Source organism: Armigeres subalbatus, chromosome 3 (genome assembly GCF_024139115.2).
Source record: "Armigeres subalbatus isolate Guangzhou_Male chromosome 3, GZ_Asu_2, whole genome shotgun sequence".
Taxonomy (NCBI): Eukaryota; Metazoa; Arthropoda; class Insecta; order Diptera; family Culicidae; genus Armigeres; species Armigeres subalbatus.
The window spans coordinates 151,646,221-151,660,195 of NC_085141.1; the positions used below are offsets into that span (position 1 = coordinate 151,646,221).

At 40.7% G+C, this 13,975-nt stretch overlaps 2 protein-coding genes across 4 annotated transcripts in view; one reads left to right on the plus strand and one right to left on the minus strand.

The window, feature by feature from the left end:
• Positions 1-13,975, plus strand: part of LOC134219797 (trichoplein keratin filament-binding protein) — a 280,474-nt gene that overhangs the window by 215,486 nt on the left and 51,013 nt on the right. The gene's annotated exons all lie outside the window — the stretch shown is intronic.
• Positions 1-13,975, minus strand: part of LOC134219798 (peptidoglycan-recognition protein LB) — a 57,673-nt gene that overhangs the window by 33,316 nt on the left and 10,382 nt on the right. The window contains exon 1 of one of the 2 annotated variants that reach the window (XM_062698665.1): positions 5,683-5,825. The exons of the other annotated variant lie outside the window; for it this stretch is intronic. Within the exon in view, the coding sequence (XP_062554649.1) occupies positions 5,683-5,722 (40 nt within the window). The 5' untranslated portion in view covers positions 5,723-5,825. Of the gene's footprint in view, positions 1-5,682; positions 5,826-13,975 lie in introns of those variants that run through there. 2 annotated transcript variants of the gene reach the window in all.

Genomic DNA, 13,975 nt, shown 5'->3' on the forward strand with positions numbered 1-13,975 from the left:
ACTGAACATCTCCGGGTCCGAGGAAAACAACCAAAGCCTATTAGGGAAGTGTTGTCGGGCCTTGATCTCGAGTACATGTCCCTGGTCCACCAATTTTTGAAAGTTGCTGATGTAAAACTGTAATCATTGTCTGCCCATTCCCTTGTCTGTCGTACCCCATATCGAATGTCTTCCTCTTGTTGAACATTTCCATGTCTGTCGTTAATCCCTTCCGTATGTCTTCCTCTCGTCGTTGTCTCCCAAAAAAAGTTTGTTTGTCCCGTTACAGATGTAAAAATGCGAGGAATGTCAACTTTGTGAACATCAGCATAGTAATTACTTAAGCACCCTAAAATCCTTTCCTTTCCTACTGTATTATTGTATTCCCTAACCTCGACTAAACCGCGAGTCTTTCGGTTCCCCAAAACTAACACTATGTATAAGAATCAAGAAATGTATTGTTAAACTTGATTTCGGCTCCGTAACGCTTCACGGCAAATGAGCCTTCCAAATAAACGAAAGATAAAAAAAAAAAAAATTCGTTTAGATTCGCATTATACTGCGTTAGTATAACTTTGATATATTGGGAGATAGTATAAGATGCGTTTAATCATCTTTAGCTACATCTCATTCGGCTGGAAAATTAGATGGATTCTGCTCTGAAAAGCTGTTTTTTTTTTTTTAATTAAAATGTTGAAGTGAAAATATGTTGTTAAGTAGAAGATTTATTTAGCGTTTACATATCCATACATAACATAAAACACATATTTATTCTGGAACATCGTGCCATGGTACATTCGCTTTCTTAAAATCATTCGGAACAATTTCTCTGATTCGATGGTGCTGCGGAACTGCCAGCTTTTGCGGGTTATAAGCCAGACCACCATCGCCAACTGCTCTAATGCCAGAAGTGTCATATTCGTTTGGTACTGATAATCTAAATAGAGAATAAAATCGTAAACCTTTCTCCTGCGTTGTGTAATGTAAGTAACTTACCACGTACGCTTCGCAAACTTTCTACCCGAGTCCTGGTACTCTTTCGGGTGGTTCACTTTTTAGATTTCCTTCAACAAGTAGGGGAACTGGGGGTAGGACGCCCACGTTAAGGAAAATGCCATTTTTATCAATGAAAACCACCATTTCAGCCAGTTTTTATCAGCGCATACTAAAGAACAGCATATCTGCGACTGACTACCGATGACAGATATCTAATTGTACATTTTATTGCACAGAAATTTGATTTTTAAAAAGCACCCGAAAAATATTGATTTTGAAACCATGCGGGTGAGATGCGCCAGTGGATGGGTTAAAACGCGCATGTGTTTATCGTACTGATTTTCATTTTAATTGCCTACATTAAGGCAATTAACCGAATGTTTCAGCTGTTTCGGTCATACGAAATGAGCATGGGCGTACTGCCCCACACCGACCTCAGAAGTTTGAAGGCCCATCAAATCGTTTTAAGACCAATTTTGACGACGATTTCGTGTGGAACATAAAGAACACGAGTAAGCAGCATGGCTCATGGCTCAATTTTCAATTTACCAATGAATAACAGCGATAGAAAGACTAAATTTCACCGAGCTAGAATTGCATCAAAACACGCAAAAATCATTTTTTCGAGTTTTTCATGTGTAACTAGAGAAAAATCATGAAATATATGTATCCAATGGCAATATTTTTCATTGATTCATCGTATAGACTATTTAAAATAATCACAATGGGGATATTTAACCTTATTCAGGGGTGGCGCGTTTTAACCCCTATGGGCGTGTTACCCCCACTTCCCCTAATTTTGCTTGAGCAGTACATTACCGCTGCTGATCCAATTGGTCCACATCTGGGACATTCGCTTATGCTTCTGTTTTCCTGTTGCCTGCAACGTTTATCAATATTATTTCTTGTTGGTTTCCGGAGGCCACATTTAACATCTCCCAGCATCACTGGCGTCGCCAGCTATTGTTTTTTGGTGGGGCACCACTTGGCGCAAGAACAATAGCCTATGAGAACAATGGTGTGATTGCATCGTGTGGTGCCCCACCCAGAACTGAGATTTTCATTTTCATTGAGAGAGGTCACGCGATATTTACATTTTGTTTTCTCCCGCTGTCATAGAAAACATAAACAATGAAAGGAATTCTGCCCAATTTTCACGGATTTTTATTTCATGAAAGCGCATTAAACCATTGTAAACAAGCTGTTTCTTCTTCAATAATGTTGCTTCTAACTCGAAAACAAGGAACAATATAATCATTTTATCGACTAGTCATCGTTATTTGCACAGATCTATCAAAACTATTAAGAAATTTAGATTTCAAAACAAAGCAACATTCCCATCATGACTGTTAATAATGTGACAGATGACCGGGAGACGGCTACATTTTCATTTGGTCTCTTGAAAATGAAAATGCAACTGTTTTCGCTTTCACATGACAGTCATGAAAACTACCAGTACTGGCCCCACCTCTGTCTCCGCCAGTGCCCAGCATTACCTATAAAGAACAATAAGGTACAGTGGGGCAAATGGGTAAAGGAAATCGTATATTTCATGTTCATCAAGTCATAAAAGTTGAATATAATATTGAAATTGATCATATTTATGAGATAACGAATCATCTATCCAATCTTTATATGCCTGCGAACAAGATCTTTGAAAAATATTTTTAGGATACAAAATATTTGGAAAACAAAAAAATCGGTTTCAATTTTTCACTTGCCCCACATGTGGGGTAAGTGAAAAAATGATTTTAGAAAGGAATTTTTCAATATAAGAACACATTTTCTGTTCATATAGTGCATGCAAATGATAATTATGCTGAATAGAGCATAACTGTGATCTGTTGTGATGCTTTTTGACATCTCATAAAAGTCAAAGGGCACTAGAGTGCCTCCATTAAATGATTTTTATGTTTTTATATTTTCTTTACTTGAATTTTTTGAGATCTAATATCTCATCTCCATTTGTGTCTAACACTACTTTCTATTTCAGGTTTATAGTAAGATAATGAACGTTGGCATTAATGCAGAGAAATTATCTTTGAAATATTCATCAAACCTGGAATCATATTGTGTTTCATTGACAATCCACTTATGATTTCAGTAGAAGAGTCTAAATAAACAAATAAATAAATTTTATAAATTTCAAATAAATCATAATTGTTGATATATTTGCAATAGTAGTGATTCTTGTATTTAAGCTGTATAAATAACAATTTTTCACGAATTATTTATCAAACATGGATTATTTAAAACACTGACACGCTTGGCACTTTGGATTCTTGATTTAGTATTACAACGTATCACTGTCATAACCAAAAGCCTTCGAATGAGTTCGAATTGGTTTTATTTGTTTATATACGTTTAATAGAAATTATTTGTATTTGGAAAAATAGAGAAATGCATTCAGTGTCGGAAAATTTTCACTTGCCCCACTCATGGCAAAAAACAGGCAAAGCAATAAAATATTTTTTTCAAAATTTGTGATGTTCATATCAATATTTTTGTGGCTGGAATTCAAAACTACAAAGAAAACCAACTTATCAATGCACTAATTGAATGTGTTATGGAAACCAACATAAAAAAATATTTGTATTTATTGACACGCAAAACAACTTGTGCAAAAGATAAACTTGAAAGGTTAATAAACTTTTACTCTCGCATGTTGAAATGGTTCATTATTTCATGTTTCACTTATTCAAAGCATTGATTTGAATGGCCTTGTATGATTGCGAAGTGAAATTGAATAATTCTGTGCTTCATCAGTGAAATACTTGCGTTTTTTTCACTTACCCCATTTACCCACTTACCCCACTGTACCTTATGTGAGGCATTTATTAGTGTGATTTGATCCGTTTTTTTAATGCAGAGCTTACCTTTTAATAGTCTACCATCTAGCATAGATTTTTTTGATTAATACTTTTTGAATTTTTTTTTTTAATATTTAATGGCTGTCAAACCCAGATATGCTAAAGAAAATAAATTCATGAAAATCTGTGGTAGTATAATTTCTATGCTGTGAAAGTATACACCTTATACTAAGCTATGTATAAATCACATTAATAGTAGTTTGTGCAACAAGTTGCAAAAAGATGATTTTTTCAGCACGAGTTCTATGTTTATCCAACGAGGCTTGCCGAATTGGATAAATACTACGAGTGCTGAAAAAATCGAGCTTTGCAACGAGTTGCACACGCTATTTTTTGCAATGACGAAAAATGGACTTTAATTTGATAAATCTGTACCAAAATTGTACAGTCTAATTTACTCCACATGATCATTCTTGCCAATAAATTATGTTGCTGTGGAGAACAATCAGATTCCATGTTACCGTGCCACATTGCATAGTTCGATAAGCCGTAAAGCGATAGCTGTACTTGACTTTGGAAATTTTTGCTGTCGTGTCCATCAAACTATTTAATTTATTACGGGGCGCAAAGAATACACTATTTGAGTACTTACCGAAGTTAATTTAGCAAAATGTAGTCATGTAACTACTGTTCTGATGTTTGTTTTTCATTATAGCACCCAAACGAGTGTTATAATGAATATTATGCAACCCATTTAAGTTGCATAATGTTCATTAAAGCACCCATTTCGTTGGTATGGAAAAGTAGGCCGTTTTATCACTCAAAGACGAACTGTAAATCAGATATTATGATCAGGAATTGCAAAAAAGATATTTTAGTTACCAGATAAACATTGTCGCTTCGGTTCCCTTTGTTCTGCTGTCCGAAACATGTGTGGTACCTAACTGTCAAATCGCATATATTTTTCCTTCATTGACATCTAGATCCCCTATCATCGCCAGCAAAAGATGTTCCGGACAGCGACGACAGCAATCTTTATCCGGTAACTAAAATATCATTTATTACATTAATTATAAAAAAATATAGATTTTATGCTATGGATGATTTTTTACATTTCTGAGTGTACCACAGGTGTGTCCTTGGTATTAATATAATAACAAAAACCAAAAAAGGTACGAATATTCAAAACTACAGAATACAGTGAAAAAATCAAACTTTTGGTATAAATAAAAAAAAAGGCCAACCATTGGAGTTCACACATTTTATTTTATTTTGTAAACTAGTGTAATTTAGGAAGGGTTCACAGAAAGTGGATTAAAACGGTTTTTTTTTCTAGAATTTGTGTTTTCGGTAATAGGGAAGTCGAAGCTGGACATCTGGAAATTTTTTAGAGTATGAGTGAAGATGATGGAAATTCAACACGGAATATATAAGAAATAAAATTTGAAATGCCTTTTTAAAATTAAAAACAATATTTTATTAAAAACTATTTGTTATGCACGATTAGAATTTTAATAAGCTCAATGCACATATTAATTTGAAAATACTTTTTATTCATGTATATGTAACTATTTAGTAGATTATCAAATTTCTACTTCCAAAAGCTAATTAGTTTTTGATTAAAAAAATTTACATTTTTTTAGAAGTATTTTGATTTCCTATACATCAAGTGATGTCACTCATGTTTGAATGTATGCACGGCAGCTTCGTCTTCGCGAACAATGGACATTTTCTGTTTCAAGAACGAACATTCCATTTGTTTATGTTTACATCGCAAACAGTGTCGAATAGTATCGTTTAATCAAGATAAAACTATATATGCTTCGTCACCACCTGCGCTTCGCAAGTAGCAACTAGCAACCATGATAAATAGCACGAGTCAATATTAAATATTTACCTTTGCGTAGAATTCCATCGTAAATGGTTTTTAATTCCATCGCTGTATCACTGTATCGCCGTATGGGTCTATCAAGCTTAACGAACAACACGCGACTAGTTGATAGCGAGCGAAAGTGCTACAGGAGATAAAGAGAAGGCGTCCTTGCTTTATGGTATAGTCAGTGACAGATTTCTGCTAATTGGTATCAATCAAGATATTTTATATGAAGCCTTGAGTTTACATTCAAAACAACGAATTTGATTTTCAAATAAAAAAGCTGTTGCAATGAACACATTGAAAGTATATATGAACACATTGAAAGTATATATTTGAACACTGTCCACGTTCAATTTCGGACACCCATCTTCCAATACGGGCTTTCAGCATGTTTTTTTTTTCTAGGCCAAATTGATAAAATGGCGACAAATTGATTGGACATTATCTTAGTCTAAGTATCCGTGGACAGGCTTTAATTCTCATTGCTATATAATTATCGCAAATAGTGAGATTAATCACCTAGGAGAATCAAAACTGATGGTATAAACAAAAACTGCTCTAAAATCGTTTGAAAGATTCTTCCATGAGAATACGGAGTAGAAATAGATGTTATGTTTCCATTCGGATATAGCTTTAGGGTACTGGCAGGTTGCTTAGTTTGTTTACCCACGTGTTTGTGTAACTTTTCAAATAGTTTTAATAAATTCAATAATAACTGAGTCATGATTGTGGGATCAATATATTTGTTTGAATATTGAAAACTACATTGATGTATATCAAATCACAATAATAGCAGAACAAATTCATAACGGCCTGTCGTGTTTTATTCAGATTTTTTTGAGCAAGATTATACATTTAGTTTTGCTAGAAGTTGAAAAAATAGAAATTATAACAAAACAAAAAATGTAACGTATTTTAATAAAATTTTGTCGAATCATTTTTTTAATACAAATTAAATTACAAAAAAACTATAAGCATGAAGTTCTTAAAAATGCCATGTAAGTATGTTTCATCATTCTGGTCAGGAAGCTTCTCAATGCAAAATATAACTGAATTTTAAGCTGTTGAACACATCGTCGGGATGGAATGATATGCATTATGGAATCCATGATTACGACAGACTTTATGGCTCCGGCATTATTGACAAAATGTGATGCTCACGGTCACCTCATGTACATTGTTCTTGATAGGTGGAAATTATCAAAATCATACATCAACGGAAGTACATTTTGTACTTATTCATTTTCTGTCAAAGATCAGCCACAAAACTGTGTATTCTAAAGTTTTTTATACCATTCTAATTTACTTTTCTTAACGAATTTTGTAATCCCTGGGAAAAGGATGGCGGGACTGCTTTCGACAAGCAATGAAGGATGGCATTAATAAATCCTACATCAATGCTGTGCCTGTCATTGTTTGCATCTGAAGTTGACTATTTTTCACTAAACAGATTTATACAGATAATATACATTTTAACATATACAATAACAAATAAATAGTTATGATGCAGAGGTAAAGATGTACATACAATAATGTACATGATATTAATCATTAAAACGAACCTAAAGAGTAGTCACAAACTTAGCAGACATTTAATTATACTTTGACAACATTCTGCGATACCTGTCGCATTACTGGCAATATTCCTCTATAAGTTAAAAATCCCCGGCATCACAGACATAGGAAATCATTCACGTTGATGAAGGCATTATTTTGTCTGTTCTTTTATGCGTGGTGTTTCATTTTTTTTCTCGCCCATGCGATTTGAGGGAAATCACCGTGCTCTCGTAATCGATACTGTCTCCCGTGGGGTTATCTCGTGTCCTATTACAATGGCTAATGAAAGGGCAATAAACACACTAGGTCAGTGAATCAGTTACACTATAGACACTCATTTCATTTCATTTATTTAGTTAACATCTAAACAGATAACACTGAATCAACAATTTGACGCCACAATACACGGTTCGAGGCCGCATCTCTCCATCCTCGGATACGCCCCACGCTCGCCAAGTCGTTCTGCACCTGGTCTGCCCATCTCGCTCGCTGCGCTCCACGCCGTCTCGTACCTGCCGGATCGGAAGCGAACACCATCTTTGCAGGGTTGTTGTCCGGCATTCTTGCAACATGTCCTGCCCATCGTACCCTTCCGGCTTTAGCTACCTTCTGGATACTGGGTTCGCCGTAGAGTTGGGCGAGCTCATGGTTCATTCTTCGCCGCCACACACCGTCTTCTTGCACACCGCCAAAGATGGTCCTAAGCACCCGTCTCTCGAATACTCCGAGTGCTTGCAAGTCCTCCTCGAGCATTGTCCATGTTTCATGTCCGTAAAGGACAACCGGTCTTATAAGCGTCTTGTACATGACACATTTGGTGCGGTGGCGAATCTTTTCCGACCGCAGTCTCTTCTGGAGCCCGTAGTAGGCCCGACATCCACAGATGATGCGCCTTCGTATTTCACGACTAACGTTGTTGTCAGCCGTTAGCAAGGATCCGAGATAGACGAATTCCTCGACCACCTCGAAGGTATCCCCGTCTATCGTAACACTGCTTCCCAGGCGGGCCCTGTCGCGCTCGGTTCCGCCCACAAGCATGTACTTTGTCTTTGACGCATTCACCACCAGTCCAACTTTTGTTGCTTCACGTTTCAGGCGGGTGTACAGTTCTGCCACCTTTGCAAATGTTCGGCCGACAATGTCCATGTCATCCGCGAAGCAAATAAATTGACTGGATCTGTTGAAAATCGTACCCCGGCTGTTACACCCGGCTCTCCGCATGACACCTTCTAGCGCAATGTTGAACAACAGGCACGAAAGTCCATCACCTTGTCTTAGTCCCCGGCGCGATTCGAACGAACAGGAGTGTTCGCCCGAAATCTTCACACAGTTTTGCACACCATCCACCGTTGCTTTGATCAGTCTGGTAAGCTTCCCAGGGAAGCTGTTCTCGTCCATAATTTTTCATAGCTCTACGCGGTCTATACTGTCGTATGCCGCCTTGAAATCAACGAACAGATGGAGCGTTGGAACCTGGTATTTACGGCACTTTTGAAGGATTTGCCGTACAGTAAAGATCTGGTCCGTTGTCGAGCTTCCCGCGAACTCGTTCACTAATGGTGACAGACGACGGAAGATGATCTGGGATATCACTTTGTAGGCGGCATTAAGGATGGTGATCGCTCGAAAGTTCTCACACTCCAGTTTGTCGCCTTTCTTGTAGATGGGGCATATAACCCCTTCCTTCCACTCCTCCGGTAGCTGTTCGGTTTCCCAGATTCTGACTATCAGTTTGTGCAGGCAAGTGGCCAGCTTTTCCGGGCCCATCTTGATGAGCTCAGCTCCGATACCATCCTTACCAGCTGCTTTATTGGTCTTTAGCTGTTGAATGGCATCCTTAACTTCCCTTAAGGTGGGGGCTGGTTGGCTTCCATCGTCCGCTGAACTGACGTAGTCATCTCCTCCGCTGCCTTGACTTTCACTGCCTGTACTCTTAGCGCTATTCAGATGTTCCTCGTGCGGGCAGCAGGGACCATGTCCAAGGGCTTGACGACCCCTCCCCAGCCGTCTGTGAGTCAGGGGGTTCTGCCTAGGAGGTGGTGGGGTTAACAGGGGGCGCTGTTAATTCCCTCCCAAAAACCACATATCCGCAAGCAAACCTTATCAAGCGACCGTGTGCCGCTTAAAGCATACAAGCCCCTAACCCCGAATCCCAAGGTGTCAGGCGACCCGTGCCGAAGGGATGAATGGCCTGGGGGGTGAAACAATTAGCCAGGTCGTTAACGGAGCCTGTGGAGGTTCCACAGAGTGAGGGCTGCTTCGGCGGCAAGCGGGTGGCAGTGGGTGGTACCCACACACCCCAAGTGGTGCACATGTGGTGCAAGCGAACGGGAGTTGGGGTATTACTCGTAATACCCCCACAGAATGAGGGACCGAGTGTATGGGTGAGCACACAAGTAAGTCTCGCATGGTACGCATGGTCGGTAGTGTTAGAATGACTGAAGTCTGGTGAGGCCTGGCAGGAGTGTCGGGGGCAGATACCTCTGCGGCACCTCAGAAGTAGGGGACACGAAAGTCTCGCTGCGTCTGGCAGGAGTGTCGGGGGGTTGATGCTTCTGCGGCACCTCAGAAATCGGAGACATGTAAGGTAGTGGTGCGACCCCGTTCCAGGATGGGGAGACCACCACATTGGCTGAGGACTACCTGGGCTTCGAAACGTCAATGGGTGGGTGCTACCGGCATAGTACCCAATGGGGACCTATTGGCAGTGTCAAAGCCTGGGTAGGTGAGTGTTAGGCACGTCTGACGTGCCGGGTGTTCCACGCCCAAACGATGCACAGGAGGTGCACAGAGTGGATAAAAATGGGAGATGGGGGTATTACAACCCCCACTGAGTGAGTGACTGAATGTCAAAGAGAGTGGTGCACAAGTGGTGCAAGCGATCGGGACTGAATGTATGAGCGGGCACACAAGTCAGACTCGCATGGTACGTATGGTCAGAGTGGCTGCTTAGGCAGTAGTGTGATCCGGCTGTCAGGGACGGAATGAGTGAAGTCTCGCTAGGCCTGGCAGGAGTGTCGGGGGGCAGATACCTCTGCGGCACCTTAGAAGTAGGGGACACGAAAGTCTCGCTATGACTGGCAGGAGTGTCGGGGGTTGATGCCTCTGCGGCACCTCAGAAATAGGGAGACATGAAAGGGTCTGCCTCGTAGCTGAGGTAGGAGCGGCATAGGAGCCACCAACCTAGGGTCGCCTCCGGCTTGGTAGACAAGTGGTGCCACCCTGTTGCAGGACGGGGTGAACACCACACTGAGTGAGGACTGTCTATGTTGTGAGATGGCGGCATGGGGTACCCCTGCAGGGTACTTATAAATTGGTCCTTGCAGTCATTCAAGCGGCATAGGCAGGTGAGTGTTGGGGCACATGTGGTGCCAGTGTGTCTTGTGCAAATGTGTTGCATGGGGAGTGTCGAAGAGTTGAGGCGCATACGTGCACTTGTGTACGTCATTGGAGGGGCGCAATGCCCAATAGTCATCCCCCGAAGTATTGCTTAATTGCGGGCCGGGGGAATGACTGGAGAGGAAGGAGTTGGTTTTAGTGGGTCGGGAGTGGTGATCCCATCCCCACACTACCTGGGTTCGCCTCCCCAGGTGTCTGTTTGCAGATTTCCATTACCTTCGTTAAAAAAAAAAAAAAAAAGATGTTCCTCGTAGTGCTGCTTCCACCTTTCGATCACCACACGTTCGTCCGTCAAGATGCTCCCATCCTTATCCCGGCACATTTCGGCTCGCGGCACGAAGCCTTTGCGGGATGCGTTGAGCTTCTGATAGAACTTGCGTGTATCTTGAGAACGGCACAGCTGTTCCATCTCCTCGCACTCCGCTTCTTCCAGGCGGCGTTTCTTTTCCTGAAAAGGCGGGTCTGCTGTCTCCGCTTCCGTCTATAACGTTCCACGTTCTGCCGGGTACCTTGCTGCAGCGCGACCGCCCGCGCTGCGTCCTTCTCCTCCAGAATCTGTCTGCACTCTTCGTCGAACCAATCGTTCCGTCGACTTCGACCCATATACCCGACGTTGTTCTCCGCTGCGTAGTTAATGGCTGCTTTGACTGTATTCCAGCAGTCCTCAAGAGGGGCCCCATCGAGCTCACCCTCTTCCGGCAACGCTGCCTCGAGATGCTGCGCGTATGCAGTGGCGACATCAGGTTGCTTCAGTCGCTCTAGGTCGTACCGCGGCGGTCGTCGGTACCGAACATTGTTGATGACGGATAGTTTTGGGCGCAGTTTAACCATCACCAGATAGTGGTCAGAGTCGATGTTAGCGCCACGATATGTCCTGACGTCGATAATGTCGGAGAAGTGCCGTCCATCAATCAGAACGTGGTCGATTTGTGATTCTGTCTGCAGTGGTGATCTCCAGGTGTACCGATACGGGAGGCTGTGGCACTATAGGCACTATAGGTTCCATATAGACGAGCGGAGGCATGATGAGTCATTTCGATTTAGTGTGTTTTTCCGTTTTTTGACAGTGTACCACGCGAATTTGACGTCACACAGAAGATATTTTAGTTACTAGATAAAGATTGTCGCTACGGTTCCCTTTGTTCTGCTGTCCGAAACATGTGTGATATCAAACTGTCAAATCGTAAGTATTTTTCTTCATTGACATTTAGATCCCCTATCCTCTCCAGCAAAAGATGTTCCGGACAGCGACGACAGCGACAACCTTTATCTAGTAACTAAAATATCTTTTCGTCACACGCTCTGTTGCTTGGATTGCAATCATGACGTCATGCTCGTTTGGCTAATCTAACTGACAGTTCGTTTGGCTACACTCGCCTTCGCCTCAGCTGGTCTATGGAATCTACCATTGGCGTAACTACAGAGGGCTGGGGGGGGGGGTCTATAGCCCCACCTAGAACTAAATTAGCCCCCTCTAGATTGTTTGCCTCTTTGCATGAATATTGTACTTATCTAACTCTCTGATGAGGACCCTCCTTAGCCGTGCGGTTAGATGCGCGGCTACAAAGCAAGACCATGCTGAGGGTGGCTGGGTTCGATTCCCGGTGCCGGTCTAGGCAATTTTCGGATTGGAAATTGTCTCGACTTCCCTGGGCATAAAAGTATCATCGTGCTTGCCTCATGATATACGAATGCAAAAATGGTAACTGGCTTTAGAAACCTCGCAGTTAATAACTGTGGAAGTAATGAACACTAAGCTGCGAGGCGGCTCTGTCCCAGTGTGTGGATGTAATGCCAATAAGAAGAAGAAGAACTCTCTGATTATATATAGGCGTAACTGCCAGGAATTAGTTCTCTTCATTCACATATCTCTCTCTACGAAACATTGAATCTATTTTAACAAATTTTCGAACTTCGAACAATTATTGTTATCTCTTACGATAGGAATGTTAAACACGTAAAATAGTACGCTCCCTTGATTCTCCAGCGCCAGATATCATTACTTTAGAAAATTGGAGTAGGAACAGTGGTTCCATGCTGGTGCAATGCTGATTCAATAAATAATAGAAGCAACAGACTAAGAAAACAAATACAATTTTGATTGGATAAAGAAAGTTCTAGTGGTATACTGAACTGTCTGTATGGTCTTAATACTGACACAGCATAAAATGTTGGACACATTTTTTAAGGAACACAGGGTGCTTAACTTATCGGCATATTTCTAAAAAAACTGATTTTAAAATGGTTTTTTCAACACGTATTTAATCTTTAAATATTTTAAAGTTTCTACAGAGCTTTGCGAATATATTTAATTAAACCTAGCGTGTTCATAGTTCTCAAAGATGCATGGCCTTTCTAAAAGAATTATCAAAAGAATCCTTTTGAAAAAGTGAGAGCCAAATACTACGTATCATATGTCTGAATTGATCCAGATATTTTGAAAGCTTTTCTTTCTGTAGCTTTGAATGGTGATTTCAGAAAGGCAGTTTTTTCAAAAGGCAGTGAGTTTTCAAGAAGAGGTAACAAAAATTTAAATGAGAAATAAATTGGATTTTTTTCGGATGGATTAAACTCCACAGGCATCCTCCTACCCAACTAACAATTTATGTTGAATAAGCTAGTTTTTTAGCCGAACAAGCCAAATTGTGGCGAAATAAGCTCTTCATCAGCCTCCAATGCTTGTTGGGTTTCTAATCGCATAAAGTTTTTTCTGGAATCTGACGACAGAAAATTCGTCACTCACACTCAACCTCCTGATGGTTCTGAGACAAACCGACAATGCGCCTTTCCAATCACAGGCAAAATCAGAATTTTGAAAGAAAATTTCTTTTGTCTACTCTGACATCAACTTCAATTTTATTGGCATATCGGTCTCGATGCTGCTCGTATAGAGGAAGGGAGCAGCGTGTGTGCGAAAGCAGATGGGAAAGAAACGGAGTCCGAATGTTATCGCTAGGCAGCGACAAGTGTGAAAATGGGTTGAAAGGTGTTGAAGTATGCGAGGGCCATTTGAGAATAATTAAATTATCGAAGCGTCCGTCTTTGCCGTACATCCTTTCTGGGGATGGCTCGGACAGTGAATGTAAGTCACTGTTACCGAGACTGGCAAAAACGGAGGTAGAGATGTCGTAAATTAATCGATTACTTCGATTAATCGATTAATCGTTGTAATAATCGATTAATTTTGAATCGATCATTACCTAACGATTAATCGATTCAATAATCGAGAGAGATCGAGAGTAATCGATTTGTTACTAATCGATTAATCAGAATTTTACGACATCATAAGGATGTCGCAAATTAATTGATTACTTCGATTAATCGATTCATCGTTGTAATAATCGATAAGGATGTCGCA